Source organism: Oncorhynchus mykiss, chromosome 11, assembly GCF_057628025.1.
Source record: "Oncorhynchus mykiss isolate SJ-2025 chromosome 11, ASM5762802v1, whole genome shotgun sequence".
NCBI classification, from domain to species: Eukaryota; Metazoa; Chordata; class Actinopteri; order Salmoniformes; family Salmonidae; genus Oncorhynchus; species Oncorhynchus mykiss.
In genome coordinates this window covers 54,479,813-54,504,052 of record NC_143032.1, presented here as the reverse complement: position 1 = coordinate 54,504,052, position 24,240 = coordinate 54,479,813, and the positions used below count along the sequence as shown (strand labels likewise).

Below are 24,240 nucleotides of genomic sequence, written 5' to 3'. Positions count from 1 at the left end.
TTCTGGATCAGTTAAGTTACACCATTGAATTAGCAGAAATCAGTAGGCCTCGTGTCTAGACCATGAATAATCATACTTTCTTTTCATATACAGAATGTAAAGATCAACCGTCTACCACTCCAACATCACACTGTTGTGTAAGCAGCACCGTCTTCATTTACTGCCTCTAATTGCGTCTCTTGACAGCAAAAAGCCCCCTGGTAACAGAGATAAACAAACCCCATCAGGGACAGTTGCTGAAGGTGTCAAATGCTCATTACTGTGGCATTGCACTTTCATTAGTCTGTGGTGCTAAAAGAGAATTGATAGAACAATATCTGTTCTACAAACAGTATCTGTGTTTTACAGAATATCTGCATATATATTGTTACACCAGAGAGCGTTCATGTGATAGTCTGGGTCAGTCAGTGTAAAGACCCTGTGTTTGAGGGAAATTACAGGGTTATGACATGCATTGCTTTCGTTGATTGACTTAATCTTATTCACTCCCATTGGAACATAAGGACACACACACACACACATATCTAATGATCACTTTGACAAGATACAACCTATTGTTGTGTTGATGCTTTTGAGGCTGTCAAACTTAAGCCGCTCAAAATCCAAGAAGCAAAGAATAGCTCGAGAGGTGTCTCTTTCTGCAGTACAATCTGTCAAATATCTTCTTCTTTAGGAATAATTAGCTTTTCGGCAGCCTTTCTGTTCCATTTCCACACTAGGGATAAATGCTTTCCTCATTTATGCAGGAATTTAACCAATTTGTTGACATCACTTTCTTAAGACACAGACTACTAGTTCAATTGAGGAAATGAGCTCTAGTGTAGTAGTGTATCATATTCACTACTATGTAAATCAGTTGGGAGGGCTGTCAATATTGTCACATTGGGCAAAAGTACATCAGGCAACATTGTCATTCACACACAACAATAGATCAATTGAAAACGTCTGGAATAACCATGTTCATACAAACGTTGATGATAAAGGATTTGTAAAGAATGATACAGAGGGTATAAAACATTGTCATTAACAGATGACTAATTATGAAGAGGGGTAGGGGAGACTATTGAGGACTACCAATAGTTTGTTTCTGCAATGTGAAAATTGTGGCGACTGCTCCATACATATGTCAAAATAAACAGCCAATAGGATACCTGTTCAAGCGAACCTCCTCTCGAGACTAAATACAAACACATGGCCTGACTAGAAAATATTGTGAGTGCATTTTCTGTCTTTGCATAGTTTCAGTTTAAAAATAAATAACCATTTCGTTTTTAATATAACTTTTCCCGGTATTTGAGAAGAGAAGGCATTTTTTTCGCATATCACTTTTTGTTTTATGTGATGTATGCACCTAATTTATGTGATGCACCTAAAATAAACTTCTAGTATGAAATGTATTCCAAGCGTAGAGTCAAGCGTACCATTACTTGTATTTTTTTTAAACATATATATTGGGATGAGACATTATTGCGTAACCTCTCTTTCTCTCTCAATAGCTCCACATACTTCCGTGTACTCTCCTCCTCGAACAGCGGCAGGGCGTGGAACTTCATTCTGAACGTTGAAATGCTTGCCTTTATTGTACTGAGTTTATTTTCAAGCAGTTGAAAGCCGAAGGGTACAAGATGGTAAGAGAAAATATATATTCATTCGAAAAGTGTTACATTTGTATTATTTAGATACATTTGTCAGTTGTTATTGAATTTATAATTACAATTTCACATTCCAAGATTTATTAGTCGTTGGAATGATGATCTTAAACGTTATGCTGATGTGTAATGTTTTGTATCTATTTAGACTACCTACACAGACAGAGGTGAACATGTAAGTCCCTCAATTAATACTCTTTGTGAATAGATATTTTAATGAACACACAATTATTTTTTATGGATATGTATTTTAACTAGTTCAAAATATGATTTAAAAAGTGTAACTAGACTACCAATATGTTTAAATATGCATAATCGTTCTCTTACATTTAATATTTTCTAATTGCTGTCATATGGACTGATGTATGCTAGATGTATCCCCCTCACATACCAGTATTAAAATTGTTCTGGTTTTGTTCGAAGCACGACCATGGCAAGTTCATCTGTTTCGACCACATCACATTCTGGGTTGGAAATGCCAAACAGGTATGAAGCTCATATGCTGATTTTAAATTGTTTTGCATGTTGTTACATTTTTCCTGAACATTCTCAAAGTTAGAGGACTGTTCACTGAGGGGGACGGCTATTGGCTCTTTTAAGGGGTGGAGGGACAATAGGCATGAAACCTCAAGAGTAGACCCCATCATTCTCTAATTTGATCCAGATGCTTTCCCACTCCATCACCAAGGGGTGGCGCTCCCAGCATACCAGTTCCTTTACAGTACAACAACACACTATAGAAATTGTGTTAAGGTTTTGTGCCTAAACAGTAAATGTACAAGTGTTTGGTTGTGAGTGCCAATGGTGTTTTTCTTCCGTTTCAACAGGCAGCATCTTACTATTGTAACAAGCTTGGATTTGAACCGTTGGCCTACCAGGGTTTAGAGACAGGCTGCCGTGATGTGGTGTCTCATGTGGTCAAACAAGGCAAGGTGAGCAGAGCATTGCAGCATATCCTGAATGAATTATGGCACATGTTAATAATAGATCGTAACTTGTTACAAGTGATGGAAGTTCCGTGCTTGTCCATCATGTAACTTTTGGGCTTTTTGTCTTTCCCAGATTATGTATGTATTCGCGTCCGCCCTCAATCCTGGAAACAAAGGTACAGTATGACAAAAACGTCACCGTTCATATGGTTAAATACTATGAGATTGGTTGTCACTGACTAGTGTGCTACTTCACTCACTTTGATTTTAATATACTACACTTTTGTCCATCTGCCTTATTCAGAAATGGGGGAGCATTTGGTGAAGCATGGGGATGGCGCCAGGGACATTGCATTCACTGTGGAGAACTGTGATTACCTTGTGCAGGTATCAAAGCATGCTTGCTATTTAATCTAAAATATCAGCTTTTTCTGGAATGAGGAGAATGCTTTTTTCCTAATGAGATGGGTTGAAAATATTATTAAGGATTGCAATCTTTTTCTTGGATTTATTGAAAAGACGCATAGCTATAGGATAATTATTTTAATAGGATAATTATTTTAATAGGATAATTATTTTAATAGGATAATTATTTTATTCTTCCTGGATCTTTATCACATATGCATATGTTTATCTGTCTATTATACTCTTTAGAAAGCCAGAGAGCGTGGTGCCATCATAGTGAAAGAGCCGTATGTATTGGAGGACAATTATGGCAGGGTTAAGCTAGCTGTTCTTCAGACGGTAAGTCAGTCAACATCTGCTGAAACTGAGCAGAGGAAAGTAGATTTACAGTATGCTTTAGATTTGGGATTTTCTCTTATATCACTATAGTATGGGGACACAACACACACATTTGTGGAGAGGACAGCCTACAAAGGGCTTTTCCTCCCAGGGTTCCATCCTCCTCTCCACCGGGACCCCTTGTTGGCCAAGCTGTGAGTATGAGCAAATATACCTGGTGTTAGAGATGAGATTAGCTTTTATAAATCGTTGTAAACGAGACACTGTTTCAGTTTAGCAGTTTGGCGTCACTGTGAAGCCTTATCTAACGTTACAGACCCAGTGGATTACTGAACTTCATTGATCATGTTGTGGGGAACCAGCCGGATGATGAGATGGTGCCTGTGGTGGAATGGTAAGGCATTGTCTAGGTCTAGATTAGAGGATTTACAACATTTACATGTTAGTCATTTAGCAGATGGTGTTATCCAGAGTGACTTACAGGAGCAATTAGGGTTCAACAGATTTTTCACCTAGTCATGGATTTGTACCAGTGACCTTTCGGTTACTTGCCCAACGCTCTTAAATGCTAGGCTACCTGCTGCCCTACTATTACACATCCTGCTGTACATTTTGTTCCAGACAAAAACATCCATGGATATCAGTTTCCTCCTCGAAAAAAAAACTACCACACACTAATCACAATATAAAAAAACAGCAGTCTATAGACAACATTTTAGGGTTCATTTGACATTCTCTAGAATGTTTTCCATCCAATGCAAGTAAAGCCAAGTTTGACTGCTCTTCACGTTTCTCCATACAGCAGTGGTTTGGTTGGTGGATAGATGGGTGGGTGGGGACATGTCTGTATTACGTAACCCAGGCTGTTTGGCATAGGTCAGAGACTAATATTACTTAGCAGTTTTTGAGCTGGGTCCCAGGGGCTCCCCACATCTGGAGTCAATTAGAGGTCCACCATGCAGCTCTGAGATGAAAAACAGGGATGGGTTTGATCTCTAAAGGGAAGGCCCAAGGATTAGGGCCTTGGGATAGATATAGTGTAGTCTCTCACCTATCCATTCAACACACAAAGATTCCTGAGTAGTAGGTTCTGTTTCCATAGGTACCAGAAGAACCTGCTCTTCCACCGGTTCTGGTCGGTGGATGACAAGCAGCTGCAGACAGATTTCAGTGCACTGCGCTCCATCGTTGTGGCCAATTATGAAGAGACAGTGAAGATGCCCATTAATGAGCCAGCCATGGGAAAACGCAAGTCCCAGATCCAGGCAAGTCATATGCCTTGTTATTCAATATATAATATATTAAGTATGTCAAGAGGTATTTACTTATGTAACAAAGACATACAAATGTCCTCCATTCACATATATTTAGTACTGTACCTTTAAGAAACGTAGCATTACAAAAAAAGTCAAGTGTAGAGCTTGTACCTTGCTAAACTCACTGGATTTAACAGGAGTATGTGGAATACTACGGTGGCCCAGGTGTCCAGCACATCGCCATGAACACATCAGACATCATCACTGCAGTAAGTATTTTCACAAATAAAGGCTAAGCTCAACCTGGTCAATATAATATACACATCAATGGAAGATGAAAGCTTGGTGTGGTTAGTGTATTCTCTTTGTTGTAGATCCGTAACCTGAAGGAGCGTGGCATGGAGTTCATGTGTGTGCCAGACACCTACTACCAGCTGCTGAGAAAGAATCTCCAACATTCCCAAGTCAAGATCACTGAGGACCTGGACATTCTGGAGGTCAGATACACAACTTTCCCCGTTGTTTGAATACATTTTCCAATTATTTATTATATTTAATTTATCCAAATACCTGATAGTTAAATGCATAAGGATGGTAATTACAATCAGTTAATTTGAAGTTCCATGCTCGGTTCTTAGCTTTTCAGCCTGATAAGCACTTTTATGTCCTGTTGCTTTGACAGGAGCTGAAGATCTTAGTGGATTTTGATGACAGTGGCTACCTGCTCCAGATCTTCACCAAGCCTGTTCAGGACCGTCCCACGGTGTTTCTGGAGGTCATTCAGAGACACAACCATCAGGTGAGAGTAGCATGAAATATCATAGAGCATTACAAATGAAACAATATGAAACCATTATGATTTTAAGAATATGAGCTTTCTTAGTTTATTGAAAAATCAATTTGCAGTATGTAGTGATGATAAAGGTGGATGTGCAGGTCTACATTTAGACTGAAAATGATGTAAAAACATGTCTTTGTACTCTTCCAAGGGCTTTGGTGCAGGCAACTTCAAGGCTCTTTTCGAGGCCATCGAGGCAGACCAGAATGCTAGAGGGAACTTGACTATCCTGACCCCTAATGGTGTGTCTAACCATATTTGAGCTTGCAAATACTTTGTTCAATGATTTATTGGAGAGCTGTATCTACACACTATATATAAATGGAATTATGATTGACAGTGCTTGTGGAGTCAAACGTAAGGAATGATTGTTCATTATTAGAATAATACAGTGATGCTGTAAAAAGAACATACTAAAACATTTTGACTTGAAGCCAAATTGTTAAATTTGTGTTTGTGACTGATCAGAATCAGATATGTTGATGTACAATACATACAGTCGCAACAGCGACAGAGCAGACATCATTATGCAATTTGAGCCAGATATATAATTTAGCATTAACTGGCTTTTTATTTTTTTAAATGTGACCTCACTCTGTAGTCTTAGCTTTATATTGTCTTATTTGTTTATTTCTGAAAAAATAATAACAAATAAACCACAACCTAACCAGGAGGGTGGTAATAAACTACAACTCAAAATAATGCATAGTAAGAACACACAAAGGTCAGTTATTTGTATCCTTTCACTTCAAACTGTTACTTTTAGCATTCATATTTAAGAGCATGTAATAAAACAATTGATCTGCATTGAGACTCCATCATTCACAGTGTTTGTTTGTATTTGAGAGTGAACTTATCAAAAATATGTAACAAATCAATTATAAATATACAGTTCCACTCTGTCTTAAAATTAAATACCTGAGAAAACAATTACCACAAGAACCCAGTAAAAGGCTTGACACAAACTGAATACATCGCCATTAGCTCTCATGTACACATAACTCATCATGTACATTTTTGCACAGCAAACCATCTTTCCAGGTCAAGGTATTTTCATACCCCACCCTGTACTTTTAAATGCTAAAGGAGAGGAACACAGAGCCCGCCCCCGGTGTGTGGTTATGTCAGGAACTGTTTTAAATTATTATTATTTTAAAGTTAGCATTTTGTATCGCTTGTTATAGCGCCACCATGTGGTCAATTGGCATGCCATTCCATGAGAGGGTGTGGCCTTTGGCCCTTTGCCTTCATGCAAGGTTGCAACCTCCTAGGCCTTACCATCTCATGGGAATAGGCTTTATTTTGCTGCTTGAACCCCTAATAACAGTTGTGACCCCATTAGTGTATCAGTTTCCCACCCCAGCTACAGTATGTTAATAACAGCTCTGTAGTAAAGGACATGCCAGGCGGTGTCAGAGGTGGGCCCAAAAGGTTGTCGAGGACTCCGGCCACCCTGGTTGTGGACTGTTGTCTCTGCTACCGCACGGCAAGCGGTACCGGAGGGTCAAGTCTAGGTCCAAGAGGCTTCTGAGCAGCTTCTACCCCCAAGCCATAAGACTACTGAACATCTAATAAAATGGCTACCCAGACTACTTGCACCCCCCCCCCCCCATCTCTTTTACGCTGCTACTACTCTCTGTCTATTATTCATGCATAGTCACTTTAACTCTACCTACATGTACATATTACCTCAACTAACCACTGTATCGGTACCCCCTGTATATAGCCTCACTATTGTTATTCTACTGCTGCTCTTTAGTTATTTGTTACTTTATTTCTTTTTTTCTTTCTTTCTTTTTTAAAACTACATTGTTTGTTAAGGGCTTGTGAGTAAGCATTTCACTGTAAGGTTGTACCTGTGGTATTCGGGGCATGTGACAAATAACATTTGAGTTGATTTGATATGTTATGAGGGGGGACCCAGAGAGTGTCACTGAGCCAGCTGAAGCCATTGTCTTGCTGCAGCAGCCTGTCATAGGTGAAATGCAGCTCCTTGGTGTCCCCCTCACCCAGGCCATCCCTCCAGACACTGTGGAGGACATCCAACTCCTCATGGTGAGAACGATGACAGAGGCAGGGACTGACCGAGGAGACAGGGGAGGGTGTGGCTCTCTGCAGTGACCTCATCCTTTGCAATCGCCTCATTTTTTATTCATGTTTTTATTTAATCTTTATTTAACCAGGTAGGCTAGTTGAGAACAAGTTCTCATTTACAACTGTGACCTGACCAAGATAAAACAAAGCAGTGTGACACAAACAACAACACAGAGTTACACATGGAATAACAAACATACAGTCAATAAAACAATAGAAAAGTGTATATACAGTGTGTGGAAATGAGGAAGGATAAGGGAGGTAAGGCAATGAACAGGCCATAGGGGCGAAATAATTACAATTTAGCATTAACACTGGAGTGAATAGATATGTAGCTTCATCTTCTGCCAATCTACCATTCCAGTGTTTAATTGCTATATTGTAATTACTTCGCCACCATGGCCTATTTATTTCCTTAACTTACCTCATTTGCACTCACTGTATATAGACTTTTTGTTTTCTTTTGTTCTACTGTATTATTGACTGTATGTTCTGTTTATTCCATGTGTAACTCTGTGTTGTTGTATGTGTCGAATTGCTACGCTTTATCTTGGCCAGGTCGCAGTTGCAAATGAGAACTTGTTCTCAACTAGCCTACCTGGTTAAATAAAGGTGAAATAAATACATTTTTTTTTTTTACAGATGGGCTACGTACAGGTGCAGTGATCTGTGAGCTGCTCTGACAGCTGGTGCTTAAAGCTAGTGAGGGAGATATGAGTCTCCAGCTTCAGTGATTTTTGCAGTTTGTTCCTGTCACTGGCAGCAGAGAACTGGAAGGAAAGGCGGCCAAAGGAAGAATTGGCTTTGGGGGTGACCAGTGGAATATACCTGCTGGAGAGCATGCTACGGGTGGGTGCTGCTATGGCGACCAGTGAGCTGAGATAAGCCAGAGCTTTACCTACCAAAGACTTATAGAAGTACTGGAGCCAATGGGTATGGCGACAAATATGTAGCTAGGGCCAGCCAACGAGAGCATACAGGTCGCAGTGGTGGGTAGTATATGGGGCTTTGGTGACAAAATGGATTGCACTGTAATAGACTGCATACAATTTGCTGTGTAGAGTGTTTGGAGGCTATTTTGTAAATGACATCACCGAAGTCAAGGATCGGTAGGATAGTCAGTTTTACAAGGGTATGTTTGGCAGCATGAGTGAAGGAGGCTTTGTTGCGAAATAGGAAGCCTATTCAACATTTAATTTTGGATTGGAGATGCTTAATGTGAGTCTGGAAGGAGAGTTTACAGTCTAGGTACCTAGGTATTTGTAGTTGTCCACATATTCTAAGTCAGAACCGTCCAGAGTAGTGATGCTGGACGGGTGGGCAGGTGTGGGCAGCGATCAGTTGAAGAGCATGCATTTAGTTTTACTTGCATTTAAGAGCAGTTGGAGGCCACAGAAGGAGAGTTGTAAGGCATTGAAGCTCGTCTGGAGGTTAGTTAACACAGTGTCCAAAGAAGGACCAGATGTATACAGAATGGTGTCGTCTGCGTAGTGGTGGATCAGAGAATCACCAGCAGCAAGAGCGACATCGTTGATGTATACAGAGAAAAGAGTCGGCCCGAGGATTGAACCCTGTGGCACCCCCATAGAGACTGCCAGAGGTCTGGACAACATGCCCTCTGATTTGACACACTGAACTCTGTCTGAGATGTAGTTGGTGAACCAGGCGAGGCAATCATTTGAGAAACCATCTTCCGCCTCATTTTCCACCTCATTCTCCATTGTACCCCCCTCCAGGAGCACTTCCCCATCTCTCTGTGGTTCTCCACATCTACCAGCCCTGGCTGGTTCTCCAGGCCATGCAAGGACATCTTCCTGTGGGACCCAGGATTAGGATTAAGCCAAACACCCACATGGTTAGAAGTCTCTGCTGATTACAGAGAGGCGGCTAGGAGAGGAAGCTAGAAAAGAGGAGCACCACTGTCCTCTGTGAAGAGGCCACACTAAGAAAAAATGGTTCCAAAAGGGTTCTTTGGCTGTCCTCGTAGGAGAACCCCTTTGGGTTTCATATAGAACCTTTTTTGGTTCCCAGTAGATCCCCTTTGGGTTTCATGTATAACCATCTGTGGATAAGGTTCTACATAGAACCCCAAAGAGTTCTTTTTGAAATTATTTTTTATAATTTTACCCCTTTGTCTCCCCAATTTCGTGATATCCAATTGGTTGTTACAGTCTTGTCCCATTGCTGCATCTCCCGTACAGACTTGGCAGGGCTATTTTCTCATGGCTCTCAACCGTCGCCTCTCAAATCAAATCAAATCAATCAGAGGGTTTTTCTGTGGGGACAGCCGCATAACTTTCAGGTTCTAGATAGCGCTTTAGAAAAAAAGGTGCTATCTAGGGGGAATTTCTTGTGTTCTCTTGGTCGGGATTAAGTCCCTCCCGGGTGTCCGTGGGGTCTAGGGAGAGAGAAGGATATCAAAACATTTCTGCAGCATTGAAGGTCCCCAAGAACACAGAGGAACTCTGGAGCTTTGTAAGAGTGAGCATCGGGTTCTTGGTCACCTCCCTGACAAAGGCCCTTCTCCCCCGATTGCTCAGTTTGGCCGGGCGACCAGCTCTATGACGAGGCTTGGTGGTTCCAAACTTCTTCCATTTAAGATTGATGGAGGCTACTGTGTTCTTGGGAACCTTCAATGTTTTGGTAGCCTTCCCCAGATCTGTCAACTGTGGGCCCTTATATAGACCGGTGTGTGCCTTTCCAAATCATATCCAATCAATTGAATTTACCACAGGTGGACTCCAGTCAAGGATTATCAATGGAAACAGGATGCACCTAAGCTCAATTTCGAGTCTCATAGCAAAGTGTCTGAATACTTATGTACGTAAGGTATTTCTGTTTTCTTTTTAATAAATGTGCAACAAAAAAATATATGTTTTCACTTTGTAATTGTGGAGTATTGTGTGTAGATTGATGAGGAAAAGATTTCATTTAATACATTTTAGAACAAGAGTTACATAACAAAATGTGAAAAAAGGGAAGGGGACTGGAATACTTTCCGAATGCACTGTACCTTGTCAATTATGAACTCCCATCAGTCAGTCTCTGCAGAGGATTGGTGTCCTGAATGTAGAGACACCATGTGTATTAAACAATTTCTCTTGTTTCATAAACACAAGATTGAATTCTCTGTTGGAAAAATACTAATGAACATAGTAGTAGAGATGTATCATTTGCAGACTCTCAGTTTTGGAGGGTGTGCTCATCACTGCCCACTGGCAATGTCCAAGGGCTGTAAAGTCCACCAACAAGGAGCCGGAAGTACAACATTTTGTTTTCTCCTGAGCATAAGAGTCAGATGGAGCAACCTCCTGGTGAATAAACACTCCAGGGTTCCCGTAATGTAGGAGACATAAAAAGTCAATTGAAAATCCTAAATCCTAATCTTTTATCACATTTATTGATAGTAGTTACCAATCAATCAATCAAATGTATTTATAAAGCCCTTTTTACATCAGCAGATGTCACAAAGTGTTAGGTATGCATAACTGGCTGTAAGGGAGTCAGGAGCAGGAGAGCAGAAGTTGGGTAGCCAAAGGAGCCTTTTATGTCGGCGAACAAAACACACGGCGCTAAGAACACTAAACACAACATGGGTTGACATAACCCAGCGCAAACCAGTCTAGCGTGCACATACACGAAACAACAAACAATTCCACACACAGACATGGGGGGGAACAGAGGGTTATATACATGTCTAATACTGAGGGAATTCAAACCAGGTGTGTAGGAAGACAAGACAAATGGAAAAATGAAAGGTGGATCGGCGATGGCTAGAAAGCCGGTGACGCCCAAACAAGGAGAGGCACCGACTTCAGCGGAAGTTGTGACAGTACCCCCCCCTCCCACCTTGAAGCGCAGCTGCAGCAGCGTGGACCACCCAGAGGGCAAGGTGCAGGGAGGTCCGGACGGAGACGGTGGAACTCCTCCCAATACGTCCTCCACCGGAACCCAGCATCTCTCCTCCGGACCGTACCCCTCCCACTCTACGAGGTACTGAAGGCTCCCGCACCTCAGACTCTTGGAGTGGGCCAGCCACCACCGGCCTGAGGAGAGACGCATGGAACGAGGGGTTAATACGGTAATCGGGGGCGGTAACCTGTAACACACCTCGTTCAGTCTCCTCAGGACTTTGAAAGGCCCCACAAACTGCGGACCCAGAATCCGGCAGGGCAGGTGGAGGGACAGGTTTCGGGTCGAGAGCCAGACCCGGTCCCCTGGTGCGAACACCGGGGCCTCACTGCGGTGACGGTCTGCACTGACTTTCTGGCGCAGCACGGCACACTGAAGGTGAACATGGGCGGCGTCCCATGTCTCCTCCGCGCGCTGGAACCAGTCGTCCACCGCAGGAGCTTCGGTCTAACTCTGATGCCAAGGAGCCAGAACCGGTTGGTACCCCAGTACGCACTGGAAGGGGGAGAGGTTAGTGGAGGAGTGGCGAAGCGAGTTCTGGGCCATCTCTGCCCAGGGCATGAACGCCGCCCACTCCCCTGGCCGGTCCTGGCAATAAGACCACAGAAACCTACCCACATCCTGGTTAACTCTCTCCACCTGCCCGTTACTCTCAGGGTGAAAACCATGAATGCCCTCCAGACCCTCGAAGTGAACTGGGGACCCAGATCAGACACTATGTCCTCAGGCACCCCGTAGTGCCGGAAGACGTGCGTTAACAAGGCCTCCACAACAACCAGGATCGTGGTGTGAAGAATACGGATGTGGAGGTCCTAGGCTGGCGTGGTTACACGTGGTTTGCAGTTATGAGGCCGGTTGGACATACTGCCAAATTCTCTAAAACGATGTTAGAGGTGGCTTATCGTAGAAAAATGAACATTACATTCTCTGGCAACAGCTCTGGTGGACATTCCTCAATTCAGCATGCCAATTGCATGCTCACTCAAAACTCTGTGGCAATGTGTTCTGTGACAAAACTGCACATTTTAGAGTGGCCTTTTATTGTCCCCAGCACAAGGTACACCAGAAATGCTCACTAACAGGGATTTTAAACAAATTTGTGCACAACATTTGAGAGAAGTAAGCTTTTTGTTCTCATGGAACATTTCTGGGATATTTTATTTCAGCTCATGAAACATGGGACCAACACTTTACATGTTGCAATAATATTTTTGTTCTGTGTATTTTCTAATTGCCCGAGATTGACATAGCCTATTTATTGTGGTGTTGAAAACGAAGGGCCCGAAGTCGGTATGCTTTGTTTGTTGGTTGTGTGGTGCATTGGCATAGAAACCTGTTGGTGGAAAATTTGTTTCAAATATTTTATATAATTATAAATATGGCCTCAAAATGTTGGAAATCGGATTTCCCCCTAGCTGATCATTGTCTGCAGCCGGCTCTGATCTGTAGTAAAACAGACAGGAAGAGTGAGTTTGTCTGTGGTGGTCGGCGAACCCTCAACCTTCTGGCCTGTAGCCTCATGTGGCATCAACTGTGCCACAAAAGCATCCTGAAGGGGCAAATTCGATGTCCACGTTTATAAACGCTGGGTCTGTACAGTTATTTATGTGTGGTCTTAAACATTATTTTGAGTTAATTATTTGAGGGGGAGGGTGTTCAATTTATTTTACAGTACAAGGGGATGGTCATGTGAACATATTTTTAACAGTGTGGAGGCGGGGGAATTTTCGATCTGTCCCTTACCTGGCTGGTCTTGACCATTCCCATATCTACTACCTCAGTTGAAAAGACATTCTCCGTCCTGAAACATATTAGGACCGACTGTCAGCCTTGGCTTTGATCTCAATTGAGAAAATAAGCCTCAGTATTTTTTCTGTTGCTATTTGCTAATAATCGTTTTGATATAATGCGTGTGAAACATTGTTGCATTTCAAACTTTAGATCTCCGGTTATTTTGTGTGCTGATCTACTGGTTTATTATTTGGTGCTGAAATAGCGGAGGCAGCGCGCCTGTTTCCTTTGCTCTGGCTCGCAGTTCGTGGTCCTGAATCAATAGTTAGGCCTACGTGTGGTTGAATTTATTCTGCCACTGTGTGAGTGTGACTGTTGTCTTCTGGAACTGTGAAACAATGTATGGCATTTCGGCCTCATATATCACAGTGGCTTATGAATGCATTTCTAATGGGATTATAGAGTAGTCTAAACAACACAATTATCACAACATAAATTGTAATATGGCTTTTTTTCCTAACTTGGTTCCCCGGTGATCTACACGCACCGCTACTGTTGATGTGTCACTGTTGTGTCTGTGTGCTGTCTCTGTGAGCTGCAGCCCGAAGCACAGCTCAGGCCTGTTTGATTTTGTCATCAAAAAGCATTGTTTCTAAACTGAAGGCCAAGGTCTAAACTGAAGGCCAAGGTCACAGTTTGCCACTGCAGGTTAACATTCACAAGGCCGCTGCGCCAGATGGATTACCAGGACACATACTCGGAGCATGCGCTGATCAGCTGGCAACTGTCCTTACTGACATTTTCAACCTCTCCCTGACCCAGTATGTAAGACCTACATGTTTCAACCAGACCACCATAGTCCCTGTGTCCAAAAACACCTAGGTAACCTGTCTAAATGAATATCCCCCCGTAGCACTCTGTACACATCTGTAGCCATGAAATGCTTTGAAAGGCTGTTCATGGATCACATCAACATCATCATTGACTATAGCTCAGCATTCAACACCATAGTGCCCTCCAAGCTCATCACTAAGCTCAGGACCCTGGGACTGAACACCTCCCTCTGCAACTGGATCCTGGACTTCCTGACGGCCGGCCCCAGGTGTTGAGGGTAGGCAACAACACATCCACCACATGGACCCTCAACACTGGGGCCCCTCCGTGTTGTGTACTTAGTCCCCTCCTGTACTCCCTGTTCACCCACGACTGCATGGCTCCAACACCATCCTTACGTTTGCTGATGATACGACGGTGGCCTGATCCCCGAAGACGATAACATAGCCTATAGGAAGGAAGTCAGTGACCTGGCAGTGTGGTGCCAGGGCTACAACCTCTCCCTCAACTCAACAAGACAAAGGAGCTAATTGTGGACTAATAGAAATGGAGGGCGGAGCACGCCCCCATCCACATTGACAGGGCTGTAGTGGTGTGGCTCGAGAGCTCTTTTGATTCATCACATACGCTGCTGCTACTGTTTATTATCTATCCTGTTGCCTAGTCACTTTAACCCTACCCATACAGTGCCTTCAGAAAGTATTTACACCCCTTTACTTTTTCCACATTTAGTTGTGATACAGACTGAATTTAAAATGGATTCAATTGAGATTTTTTTGTCACACAATACCCCACAATGTCAAAGTGGAATTATGTTTTTGAAATGTTTGCTAATTAAATAAAAAGGAAAAGCTGAAATGTCTCAACCCCTTTGTTATGGCGAGCATAAAAAAGTTTGGGAGTAAAAATGTGCTTAACAAATCATATAATAAGTTGCATGGACTCTGTGTGCAATAATAGTGTTGAACATGATTTTTGGAGGACTATCTCTGTACCCCAAACATACAATTATCTGTAAGTTTCCTTAATCGAGCATTGAATTTCAAACGCAGAGACAGAGTTTTCCAACCAATGCCTTGCAAAGAAGGGCATCTATTGGTAGATTAATGATACCAGTCCATCCATTACCACAAGCCCGTTCTCCCCAATTAAGGTGCCACCAGCCTCCTGTGGCAATACACCCAGTCACTACAAAGATACAGGCGTCCTTCCTAACTCAGTTGCCGGAGAGGATAGAAACCGTTGAGGGATTTCACCATGAGGCCAATGGTAACTTTCAAACAGCTACAGAGTTTAATGGCTACTCGTAATTACAGGAGGCCTGTACAGAATAAAACATATTCCAAATCCAGCATAACACATCCATATTTTCAAGCACATTGGTGGTTACATCATATTATGGGTATGCTTGTAATCATTAAGGACAGGGGAGTTTTTCAGAATAAAGTTAAGCAGAGGTAAAATCCTAGAGGAAAACCTGGTTCAGTCTGCTTTCAACCAGACACTGGGAGATTAATTCACCTTTCAGCGGGACAATAATTTAAAACACAAAGCCAAATCTACACTGGAGATGCTTACCAAGAAGACAGTAAATGTTCCTTAGTGGCCGTGTTAAAGTTTTGATTTAAATCTACTTGTAAATCTATGGCAAGACCTGAAAACGGTTGTCTAGAAATTATCAACAATCAATTTGATTGGCAAACGTTGCACAAAGATTTTAGAGACTCACCCAGAAAGACTCAGCTGTAATTGCTGCCAAAAAGCGTTTTTACAAAGTATTGGGAGTGTGAATATTTATGTAAATATTTTATGTATTTCATTTTCAATACATTTTCCAACATTTCTAACAACAAATGTTCACTTCGTCATTATAGGCTATAGAGTGTACATGGGTGAGAAAAATGTCTCCCATTTTGAATTCAGGCTGTAAAAACAAAACATGGAGTAAGTCAAGCACAGGAGGTTGGTGGCACCTTAATTGGGGAGGATGGGCTCATGGTAGTGGCTGAAGCAGAATGGTATTGTAACAAGTGCGCTAAGAGTCGGGAAGATAGTTCAGGGAGTGAGTGTTTCAATAAATAAACCGCAACTAAATACAAAACAAGAACCACAAACATTTTTTTTACCTTTATTTACCAGTTAAGAACAAATTGTTATTTTCAATGACGGCCTAGGAACAGTGGGTTAACTGCCTGTTCAGGGGCAGAACGACCTTGTCAGCTCAGAGGGTTTGAACTTGCAACCTTCCGGTTACTAGTCCAATGCTCTAACCACTAGGCTACCCTGCCACATGACACTGGAACAGAAACAGTGATGCCTGGGAAAGGAACCAAAGGGAGTGACATATATAGGGAAGGTAATCAGGGAAGTGATTGAGTCCAGGTGAGTCTGATTTTTTTTCCCACCTTTATTTAACCAGGTAGGCCAGTTGAGAACAAGTTCTCATTTACAACCGCGACCTGGGGCCTGTTGCACAAAAGTAGAATTAAGACATCCGGGATAAATGACTCAGCTGAGCTCAATGAAGCCAAAACATGTGCGTCCAGGCTTAATTGGTTGCACAAAGACCAAGCCAGGATGAGCAGACACGGATTCATTAAGCCAGGTGAAACCAATCCTGGATAGGTGCGCGCTCACGGCTCACTCAAATAGACCCCGCCACAGATCACAGATTAACTGATTTACCATGGCAACTAGAGCCGCGTACTTTTCCCCGTCGGAAGCACAAATCCTCATGGAGGCATACGAGGAGGTAAAAGATATAATTAAGAAGAAAGGCAACACCGCCACAGTGATAAAGCAAAGAGAAAAAGCGTGGCAAAGTATTGCAGACCGCCTGAATGCGTAAGTAGTGCACAATTACACACTCACCGCTCCGCTGAAACATCACAATTACAATTCAAATATTTAATTCACATCTCCAAAAATGCAGTTGTACTGTAATTATGAAACGGTTAATTTTTTTTATTGAAATGCACTGCAGATATGAGTGAAATTGTGTAAAGTAACTCCATCACACTGTATAAAGCTATGATAAAATTTTTGATATTTTTACTGAAAACAAGACAAAAATACCAAGTAATTTTTTGCAGTGTGACTCCATTAAGTGTGTGTGTGTGTGTGTGTGTGTAGATTAAACATGAACGGGCCAAAACGGACATGGCAGCAGGTCAAAATCAAATACAAGAACATTCTGCAGAATGGTATGGTCCCTGACTAATATTTAACAAAGCACAAGCATATATTGTACCCAGAAGGTGCCTGCTCACACATTGTCTGTACTGTTTTAGCAGTGAAAAAGAATACCCACAGACAAGGCACGGGTGGTGGGTCACCAAAGGCTGACCTTACCCCAGCAGAGGACATGGCCTTGGAGCTAAATAAAGGCAGGCCCGTCTTAGAGGGGATCCCTGGGGGGAAAGAGACGAGCATAGGTTCCTCCCAAGATGCCACCCGCTTCATTCAAGGTATGTCCTTCCATCTCTACATGGGATACAACCACATTCATATTGAATCAATTTGGACTGTCTGACTTTGGTTTACCTATTGCCTTGCAGTGTCTGGCAGCACTGTGTTCCTGTTAGAGCCACCAGCACAAGCACCAGACGATGCTGATCCAGTGAGTACTCCATCAAAGGCATACTGTAAGCCTGGCATGTCTTGTCTACTAGCTTCAATATGAATCTGATTAAATGTGATAGGGTGAAGGCCCCAGTGCAGCAGCAACAGCACATGATGGAGACGATGATGAGGAGGAGACCATCTCTCTGGATTCCAGAAGGCATGAGGTATCATGTTAAGACTGTGAAAGTACTATTTACTCTACAATGGTGAGGAGTCCTCATCAAAATCAAAAAATCTAATTTCTTTTACAGGACCCAGATGCTATACAGTGGGAAAACCAGCCTGGCAACATAGTGCGTATTAATAAAAGGACACCACATCCTGCCAAATTCCAGCTGCGCTAATTGTATTGTGTTCACAGAGCTCACAAGCTATCAGAAAGTTGTATGGCAACCACCTCCGGTGCCAAATAGAACTGGCAGACAGACATTCAGTACAAGAAGAAAAATATGGAAAATCTTGCACTGGAGTTCGAAATAAAAAAGAGGACAATTAGGAAACTGGACCTTGAAATAAAAAAACTTGAGAGGGAGGTGAGATATGCCTTCAATGTACACTGTATGCTAACTGTAACACAAATGTATTAATCATTATTTTTCTTTCCTCCCCCAGCTCCAAGAAGATGACACAGCTCAAAATAAAAATTAGGTATATTCTCGTAAAGTCAAGTGAGCCATGACATATGAGCTCTTATTGTGAGCACACAGGACGGTGGCATCTTTCTAAGGTTTTTTTTATTTTCCCAGCAATCAGTACAACCAAGTCATCGTTATAAGGCATCGCCCTCTTTTGCCCACCCCCCCCAGCACCAGGTGTGGCCACTAGCCTATATGAAGGCCCAAAATTGTGTGTTCCTTTCTGCTCTGACAATGGCATGCCCATTCGTGCGAGATGTGGTGGATGAAGAAGCACTTGTGCTGAGGAGAGCCTTCAGGTGAGAAAGGGTCTTCAGGGACCGGTTGGACCCACTGGCCTTCCCTGATGACCATCTATATGAAAGATACAGGTTTTCTGCAGATGGCATCAGGTATCTATGCAGACTACTGGGTCCCAGGATTAAGCACCGCACTGCACGGAGCCATGCACTGAGTGTGGAGCAAATGGTTTGTGTGGCCTTGCGCTTTTTTGCTAGTGGAGCCTTCCTGTACTCAGTGGGGGATGCAGAACAGCTGAACAAGGCCACAATTTGCCGCACAATAAGGAGTGTGTGTCTGGCTATCAAAGCATTAGCAGATGTCTTCATCTCCTTCCCTGGCCACAGAAGACTCTGTGACATCAAAGAGGAGTTCTATAGGATTGCAGGTAAGAGGATCTACAAATTACAGGACAACTGTTAACACATAGTAGGATACTCATTACTTTGTGTGACAGGTTTCCCCAATGTCATTGGTGCAGTGGACTGCACACACATAAGGATAAAAGCCCCCTCAGGTGCCCATGAGGCCGATTTTGTGAATAGGAAATCCTTTCACAGCATTAATGTTCAGGTGAACATAACTTTTTGATATTGTCCATTGACGAACACTCTGCATTGCCAGTGATGTGCATTGATTGGTGTAATATTCCTCATCTTATGATTTCAGATGGTCTGCAATGCTGACTGTGTGATCAGCAATGTTGTGGCAAAATGGCCTGGCTCAGTCCATGACTCCAGAATCTTTCGGGCCTCTGAAATCTATCAGTGCCTATCACAAGGTAAGCCACACAACCCCTATTTATAACCATCATGGCTGTGTCAAGAATATCACTGTGTTTATGAGGTAGTAATGATGAGATTTTGTGTTGACAGGTGAATTCTCTGGTGTGTTGCTGGGAGACAGGGGGTATGGCTGCCAGCCTTTTCTCCTGACACCTTTCACAGACCCCCAGGAAGCACAGCAGGCCTACAACCATGCCCATGCCAGGACCAGGGCCAGAGTTGAAATGACCTTTGGCCTCCTGAAGGCACGCTTTCACTGCCTTCACAAATTAAGGGTCAGCCCTGTTAGGGCATGTGATATTACTGTGGCTTGTGCTGTCCTCCACAATGTGGCCTGCCTGAGGAAGGAGAGGGCCCCCAGAGTGCCACCAGCCATGGACTGGGACAATCCGGCAATCTTCCCTGATGACGACAGTGGTCGGCTGCTGAGGGACCAATATGTGTTGAATTATTTTAGTTAGTATGTGTGCTTTCAATTTTGGTTAAATATGTCCTGCGGTGGCAGAGGAATTTGGTTTTTTTTGGGTTCGTTTTTTGACGAATTTGGCCTCTTATGATGTTTGTGCGGTATACTGTGTGTAATACAAGGCTGCAGGGAGGCTACTGCATCCATTCATTTGTCTGTTCAGTTGATGTGTATGGATTTGTCCTGCATTTATTTTAGTGTGCAGACATGCAGGGTGTGTTATACACATTCAAAGGTCTGTATATGTATCATTTTGTATAATATGCTTAGATTCTGTGCTTTCCATCTTGTAGAGTCACTGTGACTTCAGTTTTGAAAGGAGCTGATGGTTTACCTGCTTTGTTTTGTCCTTATTCAATAAAGGAACATAATGTTACACATTGTGTTTTTATATTCATATGGAATGTGTATTTGTTTATATGACAGAGTACTAGGGCCACACTGAAGAAAAAGGATAAAGTCATAAATTTATGAGGCTGGTTCTTTCTGCAGAAAAGCTACATATTGTTTTTACAGTTTTGATACTTATGACAATGTGATACTTAATATTCTGGCACATCAGCATGTCTTTGTTTATGAAACCATACTGAAGTACAATTTCACGAAATGCCCCACATCTGTCATTTTAACAACTGTCCTCCTTTAAAACAACTGGTTACAATATTATGACTTGTGTTTTTTTCCCCTCTGTGGCCCTAATATTCTAGCATTTTATATATAGCCTTATAGTCTATGGGAAACTGTAAATTATCTAATGATAGCAACATCATCTAAAAATCATTTTTTATCCAAAATCATTGAAATTAATGATCACAAACGTTTAAATAACAGTGGGTCTAGTTATATGTGATAACAATGTATAGTGAGCAGTGAAATAACTATTGGTTTCCATTTGTGGTGACTGCTGACTGACATTAGGGATGAGATTAAATAGATCCTGGAATTTAGCCTGGTCTGGAGCAGGCTAGCTCCACAGAATAAATCTCCATGGTAATTTATACCATAACATATCCTCCTGCCCCCTATCCATCTTTAGTGCAACCGGATTACGGATCAATTGAGCCAGGATCACCAAGATATCCTGGCTTAATCCCTTATCCTAGTTTTGTGCAACAGGCCCCTGGCCAAGATAAAGCAAAGCAGTGCGACACAAACAACAACACAGAGTTACACATGGAATAAACCAACGTACAGTCAATAACACAACAGAAAAGTCTATATACAGTGTGTGCAAATGAGGTAAGATTAGGGAGGTACGGCAATAACGTATTGGCGAAGTAATTACAATTTAGCAATTAGGCACTGGAGTGATAGATGGTGATGATGATGCGCAGGTGTGCGTAACGATGGTGACAGGTGTGGGCCATAACGAGCAGCCTGGTGACGTAGAGGCCGGATAGGGAGCACACGTGACAGGTATCAAATACATTCCATTCGCTCCATTCCAGCATTTTATTATGAGCCGTTCACCCCTCAGCAGCCTCCACTGAAGTCACGGGGTAAGAATACTTTCTGAAGGCACTGTATGTACCTCAATTACATCGACTCGGTACTGCTAACCCGTGTATAAACAAGTTATCATTCATTACTCATTGTGTATTTATTCCTTGCGTTATTATTTTTCTCTTAGTTTTCTTTTTTTTCTCTCTCTCTAATGTTCGGTAGGGCCAAGTAAGAATTCCTCTGTTGTCTACACCTGTTGTTTACGAAGCATGTGACATAACATTTTATTTAATTTTGGATTTGGTTGTCAACACAACCAAATATCAACATTTGTGGGATATGTACTGTATCTTCTGCTTGGATAGTTCCATCTGTGCCACTGACTCAGTCTGGCTTTTAATTCCATTTTGTATACAAATGAATATTTAATATGTTGGATTTATGTCTCTATCTCAACCAAAAATCTAAGTTGATAACACCTTATACTCATGGGAATTAGCCTACACTGAAATGTTTCTTATGAAACGCACAAGCATGGTAGCAATTGAAAATGAAGTTTGACGATTATGTGAAAATTATTAGACCAAAGTTCAATACACAACAGTTCACCTGACACAAGACTGAAACCAAACATTACACTTTAATGTGCATTTGAAATGTACTGTACTTTTTGTTCATTTACAAAATCGGTAAATATTCTGTAACATGATAAGAATGTTCTTGGAAAATTGGGGGTAGGTGCAACATGAGACAAAATGTTTAAGGGTTTCAGTGAGATCTAACTGGTGTATCCAAGTGGTCACACACCTCTTCAAAGTGTGCACAGTTCCTAAATAATTTCAATGCACTTTTATGATTCAAAGAAGAGTCTTCAACTATTAGGTGGTTTTCTGAGCTCTCCTTGCTGTGCCGTTGAGGAACTAAAGAAAACACTTTTATTCTTTTAAACACAGCTCTGCATCCCTGCCTTTTACACAATTACTGTTGAAAAAAACAGTCCATTAGAAATTGCATTCTGGATCAGGGCATAGTTTGAAAGCTCGTTCTATTGCCAACATCCCAGAAAACGTGTCCTGAGGACATTCGGCAATGTTCCCATTAGGTCCCTTAAGGGTTTTGACGCAAAGTTATCCCACTGATGTTCTGAAAACATTCTAAGAACGTTGCATGATGGTCCCAAGGGAATGTTCACTGTGGCACCTTATTGAAATTTCCTGTAAATTACCAGGATGTTACTGAGGACCCTGTCATGACCTTTTTATAGGACATTCTCAGGACTTTAATTTTACTAGTCCTCCAGACGTCGCGTGATGGTCAAAGGGGAACGTTCTTTGGGAGACCTTTGTCTAGTTCCCTGTACATTTCCTGGACATCACTGAAGACCACGCCAGGACCTTTTTAGGGACGTTCTCAGGACTTTCATTTTACTAGTCCTTGGGACGTCACGTGATGGTCCTAAGGGAACGTTCTCTGGGAGACCTTTTTATAGTTCCCGCTTTGTCCCCTGAACATTCCTGTGACGTTGTGTCATGGTCCCCTGGAGGTTTTGTCTCTTTCCTGGTTTGTCCCGGGGGTGACTAGAGGACGTTCTTGGGATGTTGTTTAATGGTCCCCTGAATGGTCTTGGGCCTTTTCATGGTCACCTCAAGGTTTTGTGTAGTTCACGGTTTGTCCCGGTGACGTCCCCAATGATGGTTTTAGGATGTTCTTGGGACATTGTGTAATGTTCCCCTGGAGGTTTTTGTCATGTGGTGGTCCTAGGTGTCCCCTACCATTTTATAAGTAATGAAATGGTATGGGGGGGGTTTAACGTAAGTGGTACGCTGTTCAACTAAAATAGTGGTCATCTTTCATCAATGACAGTATGAATACATGATCACTTAGTACTGATTTTTCAATATGACCACACCTGGGATTTGGGGTATGCTTTTCTTAGTGCTGTGCCACAAAGTCTGTAAAATGTCAGAAGTCCCCTACATCATTACCTATAATACGTCTCTGCACTTAGCAGTGCAGCTTGCACTCTTTTGCTACACTACATGACCAAAGGTATGTGGAAACCTGCTCGTTGAACGTCTCATTCCAAAATCATCAGCTTATGGAGTTGGTCCCTCCCTTTTCTGCTATAACAGCCTTCTGGGAAGGCTTTCCACTACATGTTGGAACATTGCTGAGCGGACTCACTTCCATTCAGCCACAAGCGCATTAGTGAGGTCTGATGTTGGATGATTAGGCCTGGCTCGCAGTCTGCGTTCCTATTTATCCCAAACGTATTCGATGGAGTTGAGGTCAGGGCTCTGTGCATTGCAGTCAAGTTCTTCCACACTGATCTTGACAAACTATTTCTGTATTCCTGTGCATTGTCATGCTGAAATAGGAAAGGGCCTTCCACAAAGTTAGAAGCACAGAATTGTCAAGAATGTAACTGTATGCTGTAGCATTAAGATTTGTCTTCACTGGAACTAAGTTGTCTAGCCCGAACCATGAAACAGCCCCAGACCATTATTCCTCCTGCACCAAACTTTACAGTTGGCACTATGCATTCGAGCAGGTAACATTCTCCTGGCATCCGCCAAACCAAGATTAGTCCGTCGGACTGCCAGATGGTGAAGCTTGATTCATCACTCCAGAGAACGGGTTTCCACTGCTCCAGAGTCCAATGGTGGCGAGCTTTATACCACTCCAGTCGACACTTGGCATTGTGCATGGTGATCTTAGGCTGCTCGACCATGGAAAATAATTTCATAAAGCTCCCGACGAACAGTTATTGTGCTGACGTTGCTTCTAGAGGCAGTTTGGAACTTGGTTGTGAGTGTTGTGTGCCTACCACTTTGTGGCTGAGCTGTTGTTGCTCCTAGAGGTTTCTACTTCACAGGGCAGAAATTTGACGAACTGTTGGAAAGGTGGCATCCTATGACTGTGCCACAGTGAAAGTCACTGAGCTCTTCAGTAAGGCCATTCTACTGCCAATGTTTGTCTATGGAGATTGCCTGGCGGTGTGCTCAATTTTATACACCTGTA

At 42.4% G+C, this 24,240-nt stretch overlaps 2 protein-coding genes across 2 annotated transcripts in view; both read left to right on the top strand.

Moving 5' to 3' along the window:
• The first annotated feature begins 1,473 nt into the window (after positions 1 to 1,473).
• LOC110535936 (4-hydroxyphenylpyruvate dioxygenase a) lies at positions 1,474 to 6,223 on the top strand. Its single transcript, XM_021621330.3, has 14 exons — positions 1,474 to 1,628; positions 1,798 to 1,824; positions 2,073 to 2,135; positions 2,477 to 2,581; positions 2,712 to 2,754; positions 2,883 to 2,965; positions 3,233 to 3,322; positions 3,413 to 3,516; positions 3,639 to 3,716; positions 4,425 to 4,587; positions 4,776 to 4,847; positions 4,953 to 5,075; positions 5,261 to 5,377; positions 5,568 to 6,223. Exons 1-14 carry the CDS (start codon positions 1,626 to 1,628, stop codon positions 5,676 to 5,678), a joined length of 1,182 nt encoding a protein of 393 aa, XP_021477005.2. The 5' UTR covers positions 1,474 to 1,625; the 3' UTR covers positions 5,679 to 6,223.
• Positions 6,224 to 21,173: 14,950 nt separating this feature from the next.
• LOC110535934 (rho-related GTP-binding protein RhoF) overlaps positions 21,174 to 24,240 on the top strand; it is an 11,912-nt gene continuing 8,845 nt past the window's right edge. Inside the window, exon 1 of the mRNA XM_021621328.3 lies at positions 21,174 to 21,275. The gene's annotated coding sequence lies outside the window, so the exon portion shown is untranslated. The remainder of the gene's footprint in view (positions 21,276 to 24,240) is intronic.

What these genes read in the sequence shown, in the direction of transcription:
- LOC110535936 (XM_021621330.3), top strand. An exon ending in CCTCAATCCTGGAAACAAAG is followed by an intron (nt 2,755 to 2,882) that starts GTACAGTATGAC and finishes TGCCTTATTCAG; the next exon opens with AAATGGGGGAGCATTTGGTG. An exon ending in ATGGTGCCTGTGGTGGAATG is followed by an intron (nt 3,717 to 4,424) that starts GTAAGGCATTGT and finishes CTGTTTCCATAG; the next exon opens with GTACCAGAAGAACCTGCTCT.